The sequence below is a fragment of the Capricornis sumatraensis genome, chromosome 21, assembly GCF_032405125.1.
Source record: "Capricornis sumatraensis isolate serow.1 chromosome 21, serow.2, whole genome shotgun sequence".
In the NCBI taxonomy this organism is placed as follows: domain Eukaryota; kingdom Metazoa; phylum Chordata; class Mammalia; order Artiodactyla; family Bovidae; genus Capricornis; species Capricornis sumatraensis.
This window is the reverse complement of record NC_091089.1, coordinates 24,351,199-24,375,442: the sequence shown is the minus strand read 5'-3', so window position 1 is coordinate 24,375,442 and position 24,244 is coordinate 24,351,199. Positions and strand designations below refer to the sequence as shown.

General features: G+C 47.9%; 1 protein-coding gene across 2 annotated transcripts; it reads right to left on the bottom strand.

Moving 5' to 3' along the window:
• Window positions 1-724: 724 nt before the first annotated feature.
• INO80C (INO80 complex subunit C) lies at window positions 725-23,608 on the bottom strand. Of its 2 annotated transcripts, none has more exons than XM_068993884.1 (5): window positions 23,016-23,067; window positions 9,096-9,206; window positions 7,747-7,858; window positions 6,751-6,818; window positions 725-1,052 (listed from the first exon to the last, which is right to left on the bottom strand). In XM_068993884.1, exons 2-5 carry the CDS (start codon window positions 9,195-9,197, stop codon window positions 921-923), a joined length of 414 nt encoding a protein of 137 aa, XP_068849985.1. In that variant the 5' UTR covers window positions 9,198-9,206; window positions 23,016-23,067; the 3' UTR covers window positions 725-920. The 2 variants fall into 2 exon arrangements, with proteins under 2 accessions (XP_068849985.1, XP_068849984.1); XM_068993883.1 differs by lacking the exon at window positions 23,016-23,067 and adding an exon at window positions 23,447-23,608 and having other exon boundaries at window positions 727-1,052.
• Window positions 23,609-24,244: the final 636 nt, after the last annotated feature.

Here is a 24,244-nt window from a genome sequence, read left to right as displayed (position 1 = left end):
AGAGTTGGACACAGCTTAGCAACTGAAAAACACCACCACCCAGAGGAGCTTTCCCTCAGAAAGAAAAGGTACTTGGGGACCTAATCTTCAAAGCAGAGCCAGCCCCAAGGCCTGGTTCCACTGTCCCCCCCAGCAAAGACTTGCAGGAATGGGGCTTAGAGGGGCTCGGAGGCCATCTCCTCCAGGCCCAGACTGCTTTCCTCTCGGAGGATGGGAAGCGGGTGGCTTCCCGTGCCCGGACAGACGCCCTCATAGAAGGGGTGACGAGGGTCAGACCCCACACCTCCAGAAACAGGCCAGGGCTAGTGTTTTAGTCGGCTCAGGCTGCTCTAAATGCCACAGACCAGTCAGTGGCTTACCTAACAGGTTCTAGAGGCCGAGAAGAGAGGCTGATTCAGAGACCACGGCCCAAGGCGAGGACCGAGCCAGGGCAGCAGGGTGAGCTCCTCTGTGCTTTCTCCTCCAGCTCCAGTTCTGGACCTCGTCCAAGCATTCTGATCAGAGACAGAGATGAACGTGCTCAAAGCAGGAGTCACAGGGATCAGGGACAATCCAGCCTTACTGTCAGGATGCATCGTAGAGCCTTTAAAAGTGTTATAAGAGACTCCATAGCTTTGAAGCCAAAATTCGATGACTTACTTGGGTTAAACTAAAAGCACAATTTTCTACTTTCTTGTCAAACAACTTTATTTGAGGCAACAACTGAAGTATAATTTAATTCAACAGGAAATATCACACTTGGAGGGAAAACAGAAAAAAAAAAAAAAAAACCCTCCTTCAATGAAAGCCAAACATTCTTTCCAAGGCACAGCACTGACATTTCCAGATTGACAGCAGGAGTTTGTTTCCATAAAACAAAATCTTGAGCCCAAAGTCTGCCTTGGGAAACGCTTTTCCACCTCATCTCCGTTTCTCCAGGCTCAGGGAACGATGCTTGTGGCTTTCCTCAGGGCCAGGTAGCCCGTGACCACGTCGGATGGCAGCCGTCGAATGTAGGAGAACTCTTCGATGGTGCTGAAGCGCAGCTTGCTCTGCGGGTCCGTGTAGTTGGCCTGGGTGAGAAAACAGGCAGACAGAAGGGTAGAGAGGTGGTGTTGGCAGTGAGATTCAAGTTCAAGTTAAAAATTAGTTTTCTGGTTTTTACTCAAAGTGCAATCAATGTATCTTCATGATGTCTGACTGTGTCACCAAGAACGCCCAATCACTCACTGTGGGAAAGACACGTTAATCTCCCCAGACTTGCGAGATGCTTCAGGGTATGGACAGGAAGGAACGGGAATAACCACAGCAGACAGCTGGGGAATATTCTGCTTGGTGCCTCAGGGCGGCAGGCACCCGTCCAGACTGCACCCGCCCCCACTCCACTTACCCAGGGGTGCTTCTCTCCTGCTTCCCCCCTCCCCGCTCCCAAGGCTCTCCGAAGGGCTCCCCTGCAGGGCTGGGATGGCCACCCCACCCCCTTCCACTGGAAGGGACTGCCATCAACACCTGCAGCCAGGGGCATTGTCACAACCTGCAATTCTGATCATGTCTTTTCTCGTGAAGTCTCTCAACGGCTCTTCTCTCTGCTCTCAGGACAAAAGCCCAAGGCCACAGCACAGCTCCTTAGACACTGCCTGGGACGCCCCCTTCCCGAGCCTCTTCCTCAGCCACGTGTCCCCTACTCTGTGGTTCCAGCTACCCTGGCTCTGATACCCTCCTTCCTGTCCTGCCCATTCTCCCTTTTCTTGCTCAGCAATCAGTCGTATCATCTGGGAAGCCTTATCTGTCCCTGTAGGCGGGTCAGGACCCCACCCTGGCGTTCACCTCAGCACCTGTCTCCGGTGGAATGCATATCTCTGCTGCTTTTACGTTTATTATCTGCGTGACTCTGACTGAAGTCTAGGCTGGGAGGCTCCATGAGGCCAGACTCCCGTGGTCTGCTTATCACTGGATCCCAGCTGCACTGTCTCCTGACCGATGCAGAGCACACAGTGGGCCTACAGCGAGTGTGTGTCCCACGAATGAGGGATGGGTGGGTGAACGAACAAACGAACGATCAGGACGAGCGTGGAAAAGAGAAGTTGTTTCCGCTGACATATCAAACTTCTCTTTTGGCCTGTTCTCCCCATTTGCAAAGTGAAGAAAGTACTCACTCACTGTCTACCTCAGGGCACACGGCTCCTACAGACTTTGAAACAGAAAACATGAGGCTGAGTCATTTGGAATTCCTTTAAGAAATTAGAAAAGATGCCACTAATGTCTAGACAGATAACAGCCAATTACTCAAGTGTGGATTGCCTGTGCCAGCGCGGGTCGACTGTGTGGACCCAGACACCCAGCGATGCGATGATTTCAGGAGGGAGGGAGGCTGGGTGAAGAGGCAACACGCTGAACAGACTGAGTCATGGGTTTCTCAATCTCTAAAGAGTCTCAGTTCCACCACAGGGAGCTGCCTAAAGCGTTTAAGGTCTGCATATCAGGAAACTGAGATTATTCCTAAAAAGCTAAGATTAATTAAAGCTCTATACAAAACAAAGCTTTGATCCTTTGGCTTCATCTAGCGACGCCTCTCTGTACCACATTTCCTTCAGCGACGCTCGTGTAAAGGAAGCTTAACTAGAAAAACAACAGCGGGTCCCTTCAGAGGGACCACGAGGTGGTGAGACGCACGGACTGGCAGGGGAGGCTGCCCCGCAGTTCCCAGCAGAGGTGCTGGCGAGTGCATCTGGCTTTGATCATCTGGCCTTCGCGGATGAACCAGCTCTGGCCTGCCTCCATCTCTGCGGCTGCCCCACTCCCACCATCAAGCTGTGCCGAGCCGGCCCGCCCAAGTTCAGGCCTTACTGCCAGGAAGGCTGACTGACTGACTGACTGACTGAAGTTGCTCAGTCGTGTTTGACTCTTTGCGACCCCATAGACTGTAGCCTACCAGGCTCCTCTGTCCATGGGATTCTCCAGGCAACAGTACTGGAGTGGATTGCCATTTCCTTCTCCAGGGGATCTTCCCAACCCAGGGCTCGAACCTGGGTCTCCCGCATTGTAGACAGTCGCTTTTACCGTCGGAGCCACCAGGGAAGTCCAGGCTGCTGAACCGATACCAAGGGACTCAGGGTACCGCTGCACCAACAGGAAGGTTGACGTAAACGTGCACAGACTGGAGCTGACCGAGTGTTCTGAACAGAGGGAAGGAGGCCTGTGACCCTCCCAGAGATGAACGAGCAGGGAGCTGGACTCCTATGGTCTGTCCTCCTCTGGACTCCGTCCCTCCAGCCTGAATGAAGCCAAGGCCGCCTCCCCAGAAGGCAGGGAGCAAGTGGCTTTAACGCTTCCCTTGTTGCAGGGAGCTGGGCAGCGAACGCTGGCCCCCACCTCCCCCAGGACCAAAGCACTTTCCACAGCCTTGTAACCGGGGCTCAACACAGGTGTGACCCTGCGGGCCTTCTGGCCAGGCCCCTACACAGGGAAACAGCCCCTCACTGGAACAGACGCGTCAGTGTAAACACAAGCCTGGCTTTATTTTTTAATTACCTAAGTTTAATTTATACAAGTAGGAGGTGAACATGTTCTTTTCTTAAAAAAAAAAAGAAAGAAAAACATTGCCAATAAGACTAAAGTCTCCTTTTACAAGTCTGCCCGCCTGCCAAGCAGGAGACTTGGTTCGATCCCTGGATTCGGAAGATCTCCAAAGAAATGGCAACCCACTCCAATGTTCTTGCCTGGGCAATCCCATCAACAGAGGAGCCTGGGGGGCTACAGTCCATGGAGCTGCAAAGAGTTGGACATAACTTAGTGGCCAAACAACAACAAGTCCTTTATCTTCCCCTGTGGAAACCACTGCTAGGCGGGCACCTTTCCAGACTTTATATATACTCTTACACACACACGCACGCACATATGCAAGAGAAGCACCCAGTGACTGGGTATTGATTCTTACTTGGCAGTGCCATGCACTTACACTGCTTTGTACCACATCTTAAAAGTTTAGCCATGTTTTTACATATACATCAACCTCACAGAACAGGATGAACCCCTGACCCCTACCCCACGTTGAACGCGTGCTCAGTCACTTCAGTTGTGTCCGACTCTTTGTGGCCCTATGGACTGTGTAGCCCACCAGGCTTCTCTGTCCATGGGATTCTCCAGGCAAGAAATACTGGAGTGGGTTGCCGTGCCCTCCTCCAGGGAATTTTCCCGACCCAGGGGTTGAACCGCGACTCTTAAGTCTCCTGCATTGGCAGGTGGGTTCTTTACCATTAGCGCCCCCTGGGAAGCAACCCCCACCCCACCCCGCCCAGGTTGACCTTTATGTTGCTTTCAATGTTTTCCTTGCACGTTTTCTCCTGAGCATTTCTGCATGAAGCTCCTCGTACATACTATTTCTCTAGGGCACTGGCTGGAAGACAAGTTGTCACATTGTAGGCCTCTACTTTTCTGTCTCCCTAGGTAGTACCATTTGTTTTCCCAAGAATATGCACCAATGTATCTCCCATCTCAAAACAACCATATAGGAAGTTGTCCATTTCTGTATGTTGGTGGCAAGGCATAGAAGCCAATGTCTTCATTTCTCCCCTATCCAATGGGTCTTTTTTCCAACTATTAGTGAAACTGAACATCTACTTATCAGTTTCAGTGAAACTGAACATCTGCATTTCCTCCTTGTAATTGTCTATTCATAATCTTTTAGCTGATTCTTCTATGGGATTGCTCCCTTCTCCAGGGGATCTTCCTGACCCCGGGATCAAACCTGAAATTGCAGGCAGATTCTCTACCATCTGAGCCACCAGGGAAGCCCCACAATGATTTGGTAGAGTTCTTTGTATATTCAGAATGTCTTAATTCTTACATACAGTGGGGCAAAAGGTTATGAATAACATGACAAGTCCTTTACCAAGGCATAAAGAGGCCTGGAACAATGCTTTTCAACATGAACAAAATTCCCTGGTGGCTCAGACAGTAAAGTATCTGCCTACAGTGTGGGAGACCCGGGTTCGATCCCTGGATCAGGAAGATCTTCTGGAGAAGGAAATGGCAACCCACTCCAGTACTCTTGCCTGCAAAATCCCATGGACAGAGGAGCACGGGAGGCTACAGTCCAAGGGGTCGCAAAGAGTCGGACACGACTGAGCGACTTCACTTTCAACATGTAAAAACCACTGTGTTAGCAGTGGATGAGCTGCCTGGTAACGGTGAGGATAAAGCTATGTTCCAAGGGGCCACCCTCCAAGTCGTAAACCATGGCTGCTATAAGCTCAGCACAAAATGGAACAGGGAGAAATTTCCACTTTGGGCCAGAAAAGAATAACTGGTGCGAGACTAGTTCTCCTTCCATAAACAACTATTAAAATGGGTCAAATATACAAGGCAACTATTCTCTGGCAGGAGACAGGAGATAGCCTAAAACTACACTTCTCTCAAATGGAAGCTTCCTCAGGGGACCTTTCGGAAGAGACACACACCCATGAGTAGACGAAAGGAAGAGCCCACCAGACGCACAACCCACACACACCGCTCCCTTCACCCACCCCCACACACTTCTACTCTCCCTGTTTCTTAGGCTCATTATATTTAAGGTCTGTGTTAACAAGTCTGAAGAGTATCTGCTCCTCTCTGGAAGACAAGCTAAAAACATACAACTAATCCAGAGAGGAAAACTAATTTTTAAAAAAATCTTTCCTAGTGTAAAATGTATATCATTAATTTAGTTTGTTACAGAGGTTGGAGTCATATATTTTCATAAAAAAGTAAACAATTTAAATGAGGCAGATGGGCTTCAAAAAATGAAGTGTCTCATTATTTCCACAGTTATGGGAAGAAGCCCACCTTCCAAATTTAATAATAATGAAAAAGCATGATGAAGTTCTAGAAACTTCTATACTTCATCCACATTCTGAAAATAAGGAAACAAGATTCTCTGGGGGTACACTGAGGTTCATGGACTTGCCCAAGTCCCACTCATCGAACCACACTGCTGATTTTCAAACTGTGTCCCCTAGAAGCACCACTGGGGTCCCTTTTCTGGGGAGTGGGCAGAAGGACAGAGGACCAGATCCACACGGGCCCACAGTGAGCAGGGGGGCTCCAGGGGATTCTGTAAAAGTTCTCATTTGGAAAAGTGATTCTGATGCTTAAAAATAAATATGAAAATCACTATCTTTACCGTAGTGCCTCTTTAGAGAAGTTTAAATTTTTAAAGTACAATCATCTCTAAGATGTACGGAATTTCTTAAACTTTAGCCAAAAAGAAAAAATGTTCCTTTCATGTTATCTCATATAGTTAACAAGGAGAGGAAAGGAAAGTAATACTCAGGTCTCCTGCTTTCTGGAGCAATGCCTGCTCCAGGCGGCCCACACGGATGCCTCAGGTTGCTGCTGCTACCTTTTAGTTGCTAAGTCATGTCCAATTCTTTGCAACCCCATGGACTGCAGCCCACCAGGCTCCTCTGTCCATGGGATTCTCCAGACAAGAATACTCAGAATGAGGTTGCCACGTCCTTCTCTCGGGGAGCTTCCTGACCCAGGGATCGAACCCGTGTCTCCTGCGTGGCAGGCAGATTCTTTACCACTGGGCCACCTGCGAAGTCCCCGCTCTTGGTCGCTGCCACTCTTAAATAACTGCATAAACGCTTCTGTACAAACCCATCACCTGTTCCCAGTACACGAGCTCCAGGCAGGACCAGCGTTGCTATTCACCACGGTCTAAACAGAGGGTACAGTGAAATTTCCTTTTCGGTTCAGTGTTACATGACATAGAGGTGTGATGATACTCACAAGAAGACCTGAAACATCAGAATACTTCTTCGCTGGTTTAAAGGATGGAGGAGCATCAATACTGAAGTCTGGAAAAAAAAACAACAACAAGATGCTAAACTGGCTTTAAAGCATTCAGATCCCTTCCCCTTTTCCCCTAAAAATATTGCTTGATAATATTCCCACACTTTCTACTTTGTGATTAAGTGCTCAGAGAATTCTTGGGGAAATAATACAGGATGCCATAGGCCAAGCACAGCCTTCAAGTATGGCTCTGCCTTGTCCCCGGGGACCCTCCACTCCAGCAGAACCACCAGAAAGCTCATCTGCCCACAAGCTGCTTTCACGGTCTCTGGCTACACGGGCTGATGGTGATGAGGTGTCAACAACCCACTAATTGGATCTGAGCATCCGGACACCGGAATGTCCACACCCAGGCATCTGACTAGCTCATCTGTCATCAGTCTGAGTCACCCCCACGAAACACATGCCGTGGGGCAGGAGATGGAAGGAACTTTGAACCTGTACTTTCCACTAAAGTTGAGCAGAACATACAACAGACATTTGGAAATACTGTAGTATAAAGTGTTCACTCTGAAAAACACTGGCTTGGAGAGTAAAACAGAGCGGGCCTTTAAGCTGCTGGTGAGAAACCCTCCTAAAGCTTGGGCAACCTTTTACTTGGAAACACATTTTAAGAGTAGACTTTTGAATAAGCAGTTTGTCTAAGAGCAACACCCATATCATCATATCTGGACCTGCTTCTCCAGATTGAAATGTTAACAGTGACACTAAAAACCACACATCCATGACAACGCCAACACACACAGATTCAACACAGAGCATAAAGCTATGAGGAAACACACACAGAATCTCCCTACATTGGTACCGCTGTAGAATTCCTAAGCTAGAAAGTGTTTCTCCACGAACACAAACACAATAAGATAACTCGGGTTTGTTATAAGAAGGTTCCTAGTCTGAACATTACGAACACATAGGAGGGTCTAGACAGCTCACAGTTGGGATCATTCAGTTGCCATGGCAACGCCCTTTCAGCAGCCAGGATCTGTTTCAGGTTCTTCCAGGTTCTGTTCTTCTTGCCAGCCACTGCACCACCATGGCCAGAATGCTCGAGGCGCAAGCGTGGATTAGAAGAAACAAAAATCAATGGAGACGATCATTTCAGAATCTGACATTTATGCTTATTCATAACTGTAATAAACCTTTCATTCAATCAACAGTCAGTGTACCCTAAGGCTTTAAAAAAACATATTACACCATATACCTTAAGCTTACTTATAAAAAAACACAGCTTTTGGATTTTTAAAACGCATGAGTTAGTCTCTGATGAAATAGAAATAAAGGGTTATTCTTTTAATATACACATAGAAAATCACATCCTTTATTGGGTCTAACTTTATGGAATTCACTCATGAATTTCTCACTACTTTAAAATAAGTTTACTACAAAGTTAGATTTAAACACATGACCACATCTCTCAGTTCCCTTCTGAGGGCCAATCTCCACCTTGTAAATTATTGGAGCTCCAGGAAAACCCAAGGAAGCCTCCCTCATGACACGGCAAGCTTTCCGGAAATTTTTTTCTTTTTTGTCTTGTGAAGATGACAAAATGAAATGGAAAGAGCACAAAAGTTGCAGGCATTATCAATGCTGTATTTTCAAAGGTAATTAGTGAAAAATAAATTGGAATGGTATAATCAGAATCATGGAATTTATCCTACCCCTCAAGAACAAAAGAAAGAACAAAAGAAAGAGGCACCTATATCTACTTGATAGCACCAGACCTTAGATGTGCCTAAAGAAACTAGCGAGGAACATTCCTCCTTTAGTTAATTACAGCACACCTCATCTAAATCTCACGAAAAAAGGAAGGCGAGCAATCATCCTGGAAATGACACCCTAAAAACAGTATCACTGAATGAATTCCACAGAATCCTTGGGAACTGGGAGAGCCACAGGAAGGGCTCTCCTGCCCCCAGACCTCAAACCACAGTCCCTGGAGGAGGGCATGGTGACGCAGACTGAAGGGAGAAAGGCCACCATCACTGCCCGGGCTCCAGACCGACCGAGTGAGATCAGAGGCCGAGGCATAGTTGTTTCTTTTTTTATTTCTAAAACACCTTAGATGCTTCTGGGGCTCAGCATAGTGAACCCACCCGACAGTGCAGGAGACCCGGGTTCAATCCCTGGGTCAGGAGGAAACCCTGCAGAAGGGAATGGCAACCCACTCCAGTATTCTTGCCTGGAGGAGTCCACTGACAGAGGAGCCTGGTGGGCTACAGTCCATGGGGTCGCAAAGAGTCAGACATGACTGATCAATGGACACTTTCACTTTAGATGCTTACCACAAAGTTGGGATCCTTAAATGGCAAAGGTTTGGCAGCTTTCTCCATGGGTCCTGTGCTAAAATCAGAGGGCACCATCTTATTCTCACTCACACCATCCATGCTGATACCCTTAAAACAAAATAAGAATAGTATGAGGTCAGTGTCCTTTAGCTGAGCTCCCTAACTCAGCAGTCAACAAGATGTAAGATGGCAGCACCAGAAACAGGAGAGGAGACAGGGTGCCCGGAGCCCCAGCGGGTGGTCTGCATGGGGGTGGGGTCAGGGGGAGAACCTGCCAGGCTGGGGGCCGCACCTGTCCGTGCAGAGGCCACAGTGGAGGCAGCTGGGACTCCAGCTGCCAGACGTCCTGGCTCTTCTGTGTGCCAAGCACGGTGTCCTACCACTACAAGGTGAAAACTGAGGCTCAGGCGGACAGGTTCAAGGCCCCACAGTAACTGCCTCTGGATTCAAATCCAGTTGGGGCCAATGTCAAAGCCCCACCATCCCCGTGACTCCATGTGGCCCCTGCTCCTACTGATCTTGTTAAATTGTGTCTTGAAACATTAAGATGGAAAAGATTCAGTCCCTTGAAGGGTCTGCAGTCAGAAAACCCAGGCTGGTGCTGGTACGCTTCAGGGCACAATAGAATGCAGGCATTTTGAGCGAGGAGAATAGACAGAGAGGAGGCAGGGGGCCTCGGGTCAGCTGCCTGTGGCAGAATGCTCTGACAAGCAGGCTCCCGGACTTTAAAACAAAATGCCTTTTAAGCTAAGAATCAAGAAGAAAAAAAAAAACAAGCCAAAGCAAGAAATCACTTCTGATTTGTACTACAATTTCCAATCTTCCCTGACTGCAACAAACGTTTTTTAATGGATACATCATTTATACACAGTGAAACGCACAGATCTTAAGTGTAGGTTTCGTGAGTTTTGCCAAATGTTTCCATTTGCGTAACCCAGGTCCCTGTGGAGACAGACTATTTCCATCTTTCTCAGAAAGTTCCCTCCAGCCCTCTCCTGGTCAGTATCTTCCGCCCTCATGGACCACCACTGTTCTGAATCCCACGTTACTTTGGCCTGTTCTCGAACTTTATGAGTGGAATCCAACAGCACGTGATGTTCGCTGTGTTTGGCTTCTTTAGCCCGGCATACAGTTTTTGAGGTTTATCCGTGTCACAGCATGGACTGGTGGTTTGTTCCACAGAATGTGTACACCACTCTTAAGAGTAGTATTCCCCTGTATAGGATGTACCACAGTGTGTTTACCCATTTTCTTGCTGATGAAATGTGGGTTGCTTTCAGCCTTCAGCCATTATAAAGCAAGCTGCTGGCAACATTCTGTACAAGCCCCTGCATGGATGTACGTCTTTCATTTCTCCTGGGTAAGCACCTACATGTGATATGGTCAGGTTACACAGTAAGTACGTGTTTAACTTTGTAAGAAACTGACTAGTGCGTGCGTGTGTAGTCGCTCAGTCCTGTCCCATTCTTTGTGACCCTTTGGACTGTGACCTGCCAGCCTCCTCTGTCCACTGGATTTTTCAGGCGAGAACACTGGGGTGGGCTGCCACTTCCCTCCTCTAGGGGATCTTCCCAACCCAGGGATAAGAAAACTGACATACCACTTTCCCAAGTGGGCTGCTCTCTTTCACACTCCTAGCAGCAGAGTGCGAGAGGTCTGGTGGTATGTATCGATTCCACCCTCACCTGCCCCCCTAAAATGGCCTTCATGTGGGGGAAGGAGGGAGGGGGAGACGGGGACCACTCACTCTGTTCAACAGTCCCCTGAAGGGTCTCTCCTCAGACACTTCCCAGACTCCTCTCCAGGGCCTCCCCTCCCTGCTCCCTCCCCTCCCTGCCCCCTCCCCCCCCACCCTCCCCCGACCCTGGGCCTGTGCCCCCTCTCCTCTGCTCACGACCCCTCTGCTATCCGGATGGCCCCTCCCCTCATCTGTCCCCCCATTCATAGTTTTTCCTAACTTTTCTCCCCTCCAAGGCTGCTCAGACGTCCACTCTCTAAGAACTAAGATCCCTCCGATTCCTCATCCTTTCCCCACCATTTGTAGCCCTAGTTCTCTCTCTTCCTTCTCCTTTCCACCCCTCCCTCCCACAGCCCTTCCTTCATCAGGCCCTTCCTCAACTCTGGGGTTCAGAGGAGGCCTGAGGCCCACTCCGTTCTCTGCAGCACACTCAGCGACACACTCTTAGATGTAAGTTTGATGTCTGTCCCCTGTTGACAGCTGCCCAGGGCTTCCCACCACCCTTGGGATCAGGCACAAATGCTGGCCTCCTCTCCAGCCTCCCCTCTCACTCCCCCTCCCTCCTGTATTTAGTATTTTCTGGTCCCCAAACCCATGGAGTCATTTTCTGCCAGCATAAATGGTCTTCAGTGTTTTCCATTTTTTATTTATGCTTCATAAAAATTTCCGTTGGGATTAGCTCATGTCAGTTTTAATTTTACAAGAAAGATAAGATCTAGCATTTTGTATGTAACTAACTTCTATTACCCTTGTGATTTTTCCTTCACAGTCCTAAAATTTCTGCGGGTATTAATATATGTGTCCTGGGAGACCCAATTTGATGGAGCTTTGATTTTTTCCCATCACATTTAATCAGTAACCAACATTACCTTGTGTAGTTTGGGCCAGTTGTCAATGCTATTTTGTGTTGACTATCTGTAAGAGTAATATCATAAATTGGATACATAATTAACAGCTGTATTTAAGTCTTGGTTAGTCAACGAAGGGCTTCCCAGGTGGTGCGAGTGGTAAAGAACCTACCTGCCAACGCAGAAGACGTAAGAGACCTGGGTTCAATTCCTGGGTTGGGAAGATTCCCTGGAGTAGGAAATGGCAACCCACTCCAATATTCTTGCCTGGAGAACGCCATGGACAGAGGAGCCTGGTGGGCTATGGTCCATAGGGTTGCAGAGAGTCAGACATGACTGAAGTGACTTAGCATGCAAGTAGTCAATGAAACGATAGCAGCTTTGTGAAACAGGCAGGGAATGACAGACTGGAACAAGGAGACACAGAGGAGAGAGGTGAACAGATGAGGAGAGGGGCCGATCCGGGGGTGAGAAGGCACAGGGGCCTGAACATCCGGCTTCACCAACTGGTCCAGTCTTCCGTGCCTGCGTCTAACCCAACACCTAGCACAGAGAAGCACCAAATAATCACTGGCTGATTAACTGATTGGAGTTAAGGAAGAAGACAATGCAGCGTAACTCTGTCGGCATCCGTTTTTGAAATGCATGTGTTCAGGGGTTCACAGCAAGGAATCGCCTCTGGATGGGAAGCAGCAGCCAAACCCAAAGAAACACAGGAAGGCTAATTCAGAAATGACTGGGTTTGGTTACCTGTGGGTGCAAGGGAACAGGGTGGAAGTAAAAGAGGAGTAAACATCTCTGAGTATAGCTGTCCACAGTTTTGACCTTTTGAGGCATGCTAAAGTTTCACATCCTAATAGACGGACAAATCCAACAAGCAGGGGGCAGCAGACAGAAAAAATGGAATGCAAACAAGAAACCAAATCAACCTGAGGTTTGAGTGAATAACACAGACACACTAAAAGAGAGGAAGGAAGAAATAACGTTAATGATATGAACACAGTATTCTGAACATATAACTCAAGGTGAGAGGCAAAAAGAACCATGAACAATCAGGAGGTTTGTTTCTCCCAAGAGGACAGGTTAATAGTTCCGAAACTACTTAATATGCATTCTAAGATGAGGCAAATAAGGAATGAGGCCCAGCTAGAATGACCCGCCTGCTACTGGACTGAAATCACAGGTTAGTGATATGAATTCATGAGTTTAACATATAGATAGAAAGATAAACATGGAAACGGGGACTTCCCTGGTGCAGTGGTTTAGCATCCATCTTCCAATGCACGGGACGTGAGTTCGATCCCTGGTTGGGGAACTAAGATCCCGCATTCCACAGAACGACTAAGCCCACACGCCACGACTAGCGAGTCTGCGAGCTGCGGCTCCTGAAACCTGCGTGCTCCGGGCCCCATGCTCCGCAACAAGAGAAGCCTGCACATCACCGCTAGAGAAAGTCCACATGCTCAAATGAAGACCCAGGGCAGCCAAACTTAAAATAATGAGAATAATAAAGAAATGGATACAGGGGCATACACACACTCACACACATGAGCCCCTGCATTTCCTAATTTCTTCCATGGAGATGGCTAGAAACAATGGACATGTCAACCGCAAATCGGCTTGCCAAGGCATTTGCCATCCGCCTCTGCCGAGGACTGAACCCCGTGCTGCTGCGGCTGCTCATGCCCTGAAGGGAGTTCAGGGTGGAGAACAGCAGCGAGGCCCTCTGTGCTCCAGAAGGACTGGTGGACAGCTCCTTAGATACGAATTTTCAGGAACTGAGTTCACGGTCCCAATCCTTGCACCTCCTCCCATCTACAAAAACACTAGATCCCTTCACGGCGACATCAGCTCCTCTTGACTAGAGGAAAAGCTTTTGTAAGATAAGCATTTGATTGCATGGAGCTCCTCCTCACCAAAATCTTATTTATTGGCCTTCCCCCACTAACTCTCTGGAGCAGTTTCTCAGAGCTCTTTGAGGTGCTGTCTCCCAGGCTGCGGTCCTCATTTTGCCCCAAATAAAGCTTAACTCACCACTTTCACATTGTGCATCTTCTACTAGTCAACACACAACAGGCACAACAATGCTCAGATCCTGGTTTCCAAGTATTGTTCTCCAAGAACAAGCGATCTTTGAAGAAACGGCTGATTTCAGGACTGGGGCAAGAAAGTACATCATGAGTTTTTGGTGCTGGAAGGTAAGAAATCACTTGTATCAGTTTGCTAGGGCTGTGTAACAAAATATTAATACCACAGACTGGGTGGTTTAAATAAGAAAAATTTAGTTTCTTAAGGTTCTAGAGACTAGAAGTTCAAGATCAAGATGTCGGCAGGGCTGGGTTTTCCTGACACTGATCTCTTTGATTTGCGGATGACTGTCTTCTGACTGTGTATACACGCCCCTATGACAGCCTCCCTCTTCTTATGAGGACACCAGTCAAATCGGATTAGGGCTCCACCCTATGACCTCATGTAACCTTAACTACTAATGGCCCTATTTCCAAATATAGTAACTTTCTGAGGCATGCTGGGAGTTAGGCTTTTAACAAATGAATCTTGAATGAACACAGTTCAGTCCATCATGGCACTCGAAAAATGCCACAGGTAAAGTAAAAGACACAAGAGTCAGTTTGAAGAGGTTCCCACTAGCCAAACCTGGATAATTTGCTCAACATCATCAGTCATTGCTGCTGCTGCTAAGTCGCTTCAGTCGTGTCCGACTCTGTGCGACTCCATAGACGGCAGCCCACCAGGCTCCCCCATCCCTGGAATTCTCCAGGCAAGAACACTGGAGTGGGTCGCCATTTCCTTCTCCAAGGCATGAAAGTGAAAAGTGAAAGTGAAGTCACTCAGTCGTGTCTGACTCTTAGCGACCCCATGGACTGCAGCCTACCAGGCTCCTCCATCCATGGGATTTTCCAGGCAAGAGTACTGGAGTGGGTTGCCATTGCCATCAGTCATTAGGGGAATATAAATCAAAACCACAATGAAATATTACTCCATACCCACCAGGATGGCTCTACTCAAAGGCATAATAACTTGTGTTGGTGAGGATGTGGAGAAACTAGAACCCTCACACACTGCTCTTGAGAATGTACAAAGGTGCAGTTACTTTGAAAAACAGTCCAGTGGGTCCTCAAAAGTTAAGCACAGAATTATCATATGACCTAATAATTCAAGTCCTAGGTACTTACCTAAGAGAATTAAAAACAAATGTTTATGCAAAGACTCGTACATAAATATGCATAGAAGCATTATTTATAATAGCCCAAAAGTACAAACAACCTAAATATTCATCAACCAATGAGGTTGATGCATAAACAAAATGAGGTTCATCCATACAGTGGAATATTCTACAGTTGTAAGAAGGAACAAAGTACTGATACATGGTACAACACGGATAAACCCTGAGTATATTATGCTAACTGAAGGAAGCCAGACACAAAAGGCCACCTATTGTATGGTTGCATTTAGCTGAGGCACCTAGAGTAGTTAAATTCACAGAGATAGAGTAGGCCAGGGGTTGTCAGGAACTGGCAGGACAGGGGACTGGGGAGTGCTGCTGCCGGGCAGGGCGTTGCTTTTGGGGGTCACGACACCAGCGAGGAGCAGGCCGGTGGGTGTGGACTGCCAGGACACAGGGCCTATAGGGCGGCCCATGTTAAGGGAGAGAGAGAAAAACAACTCTAAGAACTACATGGTGAGCATCAGGTCAGACCAGAAAAGCCCAGCCAGCTGGGGCCAACTCGAGAAAAACAGGTGGAATGTGAAAGAGGTTCCCTGGGGCCAGATCCACTTTAAGATTCAACTTCACTGAGTTTTTCATAAAGAAAATGACTGCTTACATAACGCTGTTTCCACCTGGGAGAAAAGAAACAAACGGAACTGCTCAGAAGCAAAGAGGAGATACTAGAGGGCAATGAAGAACCAGGCCCAGAGTGCTCTGCTGGTGATTCCAGAACCATCCACGGAGCATGCCTGGCTCTCAGGGCACCGTCCTCAGGAGGGGCGTCAGCTTTTTCTTCTGGACCAAAAGTGTGTGTGGTGTGTGCTAAGCTGCATCAGTCCTGCCTGACTCTGTGCGACCCTGTGGACTGTGGCCCGCCTTGCTCATCTGTCCGTGGATTCTCCAGGCAAGACTACTGGAGTGGGATGCCATGCCCTCCTCCAGGGGTCTTCCCAACCCAAGGATCAAACCCAAGTCTCTTATATCTCCTGCACTGGCAGCAGGGTTCGTTACCTGGAAGCCCCCAGCTCCTAAGTGGGGAGGCTCAGAGGTGCTGGGTGCACAGCGAAATCCCGGAGGGAACACAGAACATCCCTTTGATAAGGGTTGTTTGCTCCCAGGTCCTGGAAGGCCCAGGAGGACGCAGCAGGAATGCCTCACTAGACTTGGGCTGCTGAGGAACGCAGGTGCTTTGCAGCCCACGTGGGTTGGGAGGGCAGGGACCCCACCTGGGAGACAGACAGCGGCCAGAGGGAGGGAGGCAGTGTCAGGAGAGGGTGGGGGCCTCTGTGCCGGCCGCTCCAGCAGCAGGAAGGAATTGATAAGGCCGCGCTCCAGCCCCGACTCCAAAATCAACCGAGCCCTCCTGTTTGTCTGATCACCTTTTCCTCGTCGCTTCCCAGTCCGCAGGCCAGACCTCCAGCAGCTGAGGCGGGGACAGGAAAGGACACCATCCTGACACCAACTGGGCCACTGTCGACCCGGGGCCGCTTCCTGACCCTGAAACAGTGACTGCTGGCTTCCCTCTCTGAGCAGGTGCAAAGAACACGTGGCTCTGGGCCCAGGGCTGGGTGCTCTGCTTTTCTTTCCCTTTAAACCCACCCTCTGTGGTACTCCACCCTCGGTCTTCCCTTCCCCTAGGCTTCTGCCAAGCTGGATTCCTGGGTCTGAGATGAGAGGGTAGGATCGAGTCCGGGAGGCAGGGCGGCGGTGAATACACGACTAGGCCATTGTTAACACTAAGAGACTTTAGGAGCTGAACTGCTGAAGACATGGCTGCCCTGCGGTCAGGAAAGAAGTGATGCCTGGCCCTGAGAGGTGTCCACTCTCTGCAACACAAAAAGAGCTAAAAAGACCCTGATGCTGGGAAAGCTTGAGGGTAGGAGAAGGGGACGACAGAGGACATGAGTTTAAGCAAGCTCCGAGAGCTGGTGATGGACACGGAAGCCTGGTGTGCTGTAGTCCATGGGGTCGCAGAGTCGGACACGACTGAGCAACTGAACGGAAGTCCCAAGGAAGAGAAACCCAACCCGCCAACAAAGGAACACCTGACGACCCCTAAGTGACTTCAGAATCAGCCAGGCCTCAGCTCGCCTGCCTGGAAATCCCAGTCAGACAGCTTCATGTCTCCAGGGCCGCTCGCAGGGTCCTGACTCCGACTGAAGGGTAACTGGGGCCTTCTCCCTGTGTTTACACAGAAAGAGACAAATGTCCTCTGCCTTATTATGTAAGAACCCGACGCCCAGTTACATCTATCTAATAGTAACCTAGATTCAAACACCTGAGCCTAGTCTACAACTGCAGGGCTACTGTAGGGTTATTACTTGAAACAGCAAAAACATGAGATGCAATCTAACATCCAATCAAGTCAATTAAGTAAGAGCACTTAATTCCTTGTGAAGACAATCAACACAGAGAAAGGGCCAAGAAACAATGCTAAGCGGAAAGCAGGGCCCACAATGTTATACACCAAATACAGTTTATGAAAACCTGTATCTACACGTAGAAAACACAAATTATCATAGTTGTGGGCGAAGAAGACTGGCTGGCGTTTTATGGCCACTTTAAAAATAGAAAAAAGAAAACTAACAATATGATTTTTTCGAAAGGTGAGGTAGAATGATTACTTTCTTAAATGAATAAAGCAAGCCAGTCTAGTGTTCTCAAGCTGCCTCCAATGACAGAAGGGTCTCCTGTCTCCTGTACTCTGCACTAGGCTTCTAAAGAAGCAACTGTTGCCTCTCCACTTATATAGATGTTATGATAACTGCATCACCATCATAAATCAGCCTATTAGGTAACCTATTACCTAATTAGGTAACCTATTAGTCTGTAGGTCAGTTAGGTTCCTCTGTAGATTTTATTAACCTGAATAGCCACTTGGAAAATATAAACTGCCCTGTATTCACAGAGAAGGACTTGCGGACACAGAGGGAGGAGAGGGTAGGATGAATCGAGAGAGTATCATTGACATATATATAGACTATCATGGGACTTCCCTGGTGGCTTGGTGTTAAAGAAACTGCCCACGATGCAAGAGACTTGGGTTGGATCCCTGGGTCAGAAAGATCCCCTGGAGAAGGGAATGGCAATCCACTCCAGTATGCTTTCCTGGAAAATCCCATGGACAGAGGTCCATGGGGCCACAGAGTCAGACACGACTGAGTGACTAACACACATATACATATAGACTACCATATGTAAAATAGATAGCTAGTGGGAATGTACTGTATAACAAAGGGAGCTCAGCTCAGGTGCTCTGTGATGACCTGGAGGGGTGGGATAGGGGTAGGAGTGGGAGGGAAGCTCAAGAGGGAGGAGATGTATGTATACTTATAGCTGATTAAAACGCACGTTAAAAAGCAGAGACATCACTTGGTCGACGAAAGTCCATCTAGTCAAAGCTATGATTTTTTCCAGTAGTCATGTATGGATGTGAGAGTTGGTTGAGAGCCAAAGAATTGATGCTTTTGAACTGTGGTGCTGGAGAAGACTCTTGAGAGTCCCTTGGACTGCAAGGAGATCCAACCAGTCCATCCTAAAGGAGATCAGCCCTGGGTGTTCTTTGGAAGGACCGATGCTGAAGCTGAAGCTCCAATACTTTGGCCACCTGATGCCAGGAGCGGACTCATTGGAAAAGACCCTGATGCTGGGAAAGATTGAGGGCAGGAGGAGAAGGGGGCGGCAGAGGATGAAATGGTTAGATACCATCACTGCATCAATGGACATGAAGTTAAACAAACCCCAGGAGAAAGTGAAGGACAGTGGAGCCTGGCATGCTGCAGTCCATGGGGTTGTAAAGATTCAGAAACAACTTAGCGACTTAACAACAAGTAGCTGATTCACGTTGTTGTACAGCAGAAACTAAGGCAATATTGTAAAGCAATTCTCCTCCAATTTTAAAAAATGCCCTGTATTGATCTAATAAAATCTTTCTCCCACCCCAAAGCATTTCTCTGCACCTGGGATATGGTTATATTAGAGATCTAATTATATTTTCTCAGATGTAGAGCAGTGAGAGTGATGTTAAGACAGGCAGTCAAGAAAACGAATCTAGATGCTGGGTAGTCCATTTGTGTCTCAGTACCCACTCTATCACTGTGACCACAGAAAAGTTACTTAACCTCTCTATGCGTCTGTCTTTTTATCTGTAGAATAACAATTCCCAGAGGGTTGTTCGGAGAATTAAACGAGATAGTAATTAGAAAATACTTAGAACAGTACTTGGTATACATAGTAAGTACCCAGTAAATATAACTATTATTATTTGTCACGATTTCTTTCACTTTAGCACAGTGTATCTGTTTTTCAACCCAACTTAACACTAGTCATTCAAAGTATCAGGACCAACATGGATGGGAGGTGGCACTTTCCAAATTATAATGTAAGTAATCAATAAATATGTTAGTTACACTGAAAATCTAAATCCAAACAGAAGAATTGTAGTTTTGTGACAGATGTACTACTTAGCAAGTGCAAACATTAATGATTTCTGCTGAACTAAAGATTCATCTTGATGAAATAATAAAACAAAACTGTTTTAGTACTCAAAGTATTTAATATGATTTTACATGGCTGACATAAATGAGACATCTATAAATGCTTTGTTCCAAATACTTTTAGGTCAAAAATATTCCCTTCAACCCCTGAGGATTTCCAAGCAGTAAGCCCTTTATATTTCATCCATTCATTCAATTTCACTTCAGAAAAAGCATGCACCCTCTGGAAAAGTAAAACCCACCTTAACAATCCATCAGGTTATTTTCACTAATTTCAAAAAGCACTCTAATGTCTATGTGAGTGTCCTGTGTAAATTTTTAAATCCCATGAAAGGTTAACAGACACTGTTTTTTTTTTTTTTTTTGGTAAGACAAAATAGCTGAAATGACTGAAGTAGGGAAATTTAAGATACTGAAAGATCTGTAAATTCCCTTTTAACTCAATATCTATGATCATTTATATAGAAAAACACTCATTTCCCACTGATGACACTTTGAGCATCCTGACACTTGGGCATAGCTCCGATTCTGGAAGGCCTTCCCCAGTCAAACCGTCCACTCCTCAAAGGCCGCCTCTAGTCCCTCTTCTCTCCACCTCTCCTTCTCTGGTGACCATCTCCGGCTCTGAGTCTTCATCTTCCTGTGTCCCACCACTAAGGCACCAATACCAGAAAAGACCCATAACTCGCTTTGGGGCATGGTTAGAAATGATGAGATTTTCCCATTTCAGATATGTGACAGGTAGAATTCAGAGACAGCCCTTAAGATTCCAGGTCTCTGGTGTATACACACCTTGACCCCGTTTTTAGGCAAATGCTAATGTATGTACCACTGTGAAGGGATCTGTGATATATTGAAGGGAAATGCAACATATATCTTATATTTGAAATAAAATTAAGGTCTCAGGTCAGCTGATCTTAAAGGAGACTATCCTGGTGGGCCTGCCCTAATCACATATACTCTTTAAAGCTGGGCTCAGAGTCAGAGACAAGAGAAGTCGGAGACATTTGAGGAGTGAGAGGGATTAGATACAAAAGAGATTCTCAACAGCTGGCTTCAAAGATGGAGACTGTGCGGCAAGGAACGTGGACGGGGACGAACTGACAGCCAGGGGACAGGGACTTCAGTCCTACCACTGCAAAGAACTGAATTCTGCCAACGATCTCAATAAGGCTCAAAAAAGATCCTCCCTCAGAGCATCTACCCAAGAAACCAGCCCAGCCGACACTTTGATTTCAGGGATCAGGGAACCAAACTTATCTCGCGTTGTGCCTGGACTTCTGACCTACAAAACCAGAAAGTGATAAACCGGTGTTATCTAAGCCACAGAATTTGTGGTCATCTGTTATGATAGCAGAAGAAAACTACTATAATATACGTAGGTCATTCGCTCCTCCTGGAAGGATTTTGGGAGGCCAGGGACAAGCGATAATCCACTGAAATAACTTAAGCATACTGCTGGAGACAGAACAGACATCAATACTTGCTGACTGAACTCAACATAACTGAAGGCTGAGGACAATTTAGGAAGATTCCAGGCAGCCCTCAGGGCAGCACTGTGCTAATGCCTACATTCGCTGTGGACCAGGGAACGAGGATGCAATGTTATGTTGGTGGTGGCGGTGGTTTAATCGCTCAGTCGTGTCTGACTCTTTGTGACCCCATGGACTGTAGCCCACCAGGCTCCTCTGTCCATGGGGATTATCCAGGCAAGAATACTGGAGTGGGTTGCCATGCCCTCCGCCAGGGGATCTTTCCAACCCAGGGACTGAACCCGTCTCCTGCCTTGCAGGCAGGTTCTTTACCACTGAGCCATTTGGAAAGTCCTGGTGCTATGTTAGAACAGGGGGGAAATCTAAGACTTCTGGAGACAGAAGACAATTTTTTTTTTCCTTCATGAGATACTGAGGGTGGGAGTCAGGTAACTGGCTAGCCACCTCATTAGTTAAACACCAGCCAGGGAGAGGTGAACAAAGAAGTCACTATTCCCGGGAATGCCCTTCTCTTTCCAGCCCAAGAAAAGGCTGAGGCTGCTGAGATGGGGGACACCTACAGGAAGAACCTAGGCAGTCCTTCCCATTACTGAAAGCTCTAAGACCAGCAAGGTTATGATGTCCACCCAGTGGGGTACTGGAAATCCCCCCATTCAGAAGGCATTCATCCACTTTCTGAAGCTTGCTGTGGTGGTGGGAATTGATAAGCAGTGCTACCTTGGGTCAAGACAATCATTCCTCTCAATAGGTACTGACTACATTCTTTGGTCTTGGCACAGCTGGATATCAAAATGCACTGAGCACATACTGGGAGAAAGTACTCACAATGCATAAATCTGGCCGAGAACTCCGTGCGTGCTAGTGCATGCCTGCTAAGTCACTTCAGTCGTGTCTGACTCTTTGCAACCCCTTGGACTGTAACCCACCAGGCTCCTCTGTCCATGGAATTCTCCAGGCAAGAACACTGGAGTGGACTGCCATTTCCTCTTCCAGCCAAGAATATATCAAGAACTCTTATACTTTAGTTCCCTGGTGGCTCTGTGGTAAAGAACCCGCTTGCCAACGCAGAAGGCTTGGGTTCGATCCCTGGGTCAAGAAGATCCCCTGGAGAAGGAAATGGGGAAATACTGTTTCAAAAACACTGTTACACAGAGAAATCCAAACACACACAAAATATGCTCTGTAAGAAAAGAAACAGTGTTAGTCCCTCAGTAGTGTCTGACTCTTTGTGACCCATGGACTGCAGCTCACCAGGCTCCTCTGTCCATGGGATTCTCCAGGTAAGAATACTGGAGTGGCTTGCCATTCCCTTCTCCAGGGGATCTTCCCAACCAAGGAATCAAACCCAGGTCTCCTGCATTGCAGCCAAATTCCTCACCGTCTGAACCACCAGGGAAGCCCTATGCTCTGTATGATTCCATTTATATTCTGCTCAAAAAGACCAAGTCAGTCTATGGTGGGAGAAGTCAGAGTAGCAATTACCTCCAGCTGGGAGGGAAGAAAGTACCAACTGGAAAGGTCACCAAGGAATATTCTGGGGCTCTTAGAAATGCTCTCTATCCTAATCTAGATGGTGGCCACACAGGCCACATATGTAAAGTCACTGGTCTATACTCTTAAATTTTGGCATGTCACTGTATGCAAATCATACATAAATATTTTAAAAGGAAAAAAGTGCACTACCAATTACCAATGGAGAAAACCATAGACAGCTAATATCGCTAGACTATCCTTCTGGGTGAAGGATGCTACACCTTGTGTTGGAGAGCACAAAGTTAACACACTCCATCTTTGCTCTCTCCCGGCTTTAAATAAAATACAGGAGCCAAGAAAAACACTTATCTAACCAAGCTACTCTTGTGCTGTAAATACTTTTCTGGAATCGTGGAGCCCGGATCGCCCAGATGCGGTGAAGTCGTGCCAGGCGCTGTGCTCAAGAGCTTTACGACCATGATCTCATTGAATCCTCATAACAACCCCATGAGGTAAGACCAAACCCACTCTGGGGCAGGGAAACTAAAGGTCAAAAAAGCACTTTCCTGAGGATGAGGGAAACCATCCATAGCAATACATCTTTATATTCCTCCACACGGTTCATTAGGGCGCTCTGTACCTCACAGGCATCTGGTAAATGTCTGAAGAAAGGACCAAGACGAGACACACGCGAACTTCTGCTTAACTGAAACTCACATTAAGAAGTCCAGAGCCTCGCTCCAAACGAGACTTCGACGGGAAGAGGTGGCCCTACGATTAAGGCAATAACAGCCTCCCCACCTCCCCTGTTCTCCTTCTGGACAATGCAACGCGGGTGGTTCTTTAATCAAACCCCACGTAGGCAAAGTAAAAAGGTGCAGAAAAAAGTTTCACGTTTGCACCAGAGCCCGCATCTACCAAAGAGGTGTGAGTGTACGGCCCCGCCCACACGAAACGCCCTGCCTCGCTGAGCCCCACCCACTCGGGCCCGCGCATGCGCCCTCAAGCCCCTTGGAACGGGGGGAGGGGTGGGCTTCCGCGCACGCGCAGATTAGGCGAGTGACAGCGTACCTGCGCAAAGCCGGAGGCGGACGCCTTTTTCTTCTTGCTGGCGCTGTAGCCCCCGGCGCTGCTGCCGTTGTGGGAAGGACTGGCCGGCCTCTTCTTGCTGTTCCGGGCTATCCCCGGAGTGGACGTGGTGGCCACAATGGGAATCTGAGCCGCCATTCCCACCCTGAGCCTTGCTCCTCCCCCCCTCCCCACTCGGGTCCCGGTGCGGGCCCTGGAACTTCCGGCCCGCTGTACTTCCGTCTCGATGGTTTGAAAACCTGGCCCGGACTCGGAGAGCGTGCGTTACTTTTCTCTGGGCCAGATCTAAAAGGCGGAGCTCGGAGCAGCCTGTTCCTTCCGGGCGGGACGGCGTCTGCCAGGGCCGAATACAGCTCCTCTGGCGTGTCGACGCCGGGCACGTGCTAGGACGTCCCCAGGGATGGAGGATTAGACCATCCCACGATCTGTTCTGATGAAGTGGATTTTTTAAAAGCTAATCAACACGTTGTCTCTTCTCAGGTCAGAAGATTGATCCCTTTTGTTGTCTGTAAGTATACAAGTAAGGGCATTGTCTGTGGACCAGTACTGCTAGGCTCCTGGCTCTCTCCTTAAACGCAGCCTTGTTGCTCAGAAGTTTGTGTTTCATGGTACCCAGATAAACTTGAAGGGTAGAGTGGCTGCTAACCTTGTAGGGGTCACCGACCCCACTGAGCATCTGAGCTCCCCCTCCACACCTCCTCGTGCAAATGTACTGTTCAGTTCAGTCGCTCAGTTGTATCCGACTCTTTGTGACCCCACGAATTGCAGCATGCCAGGCCA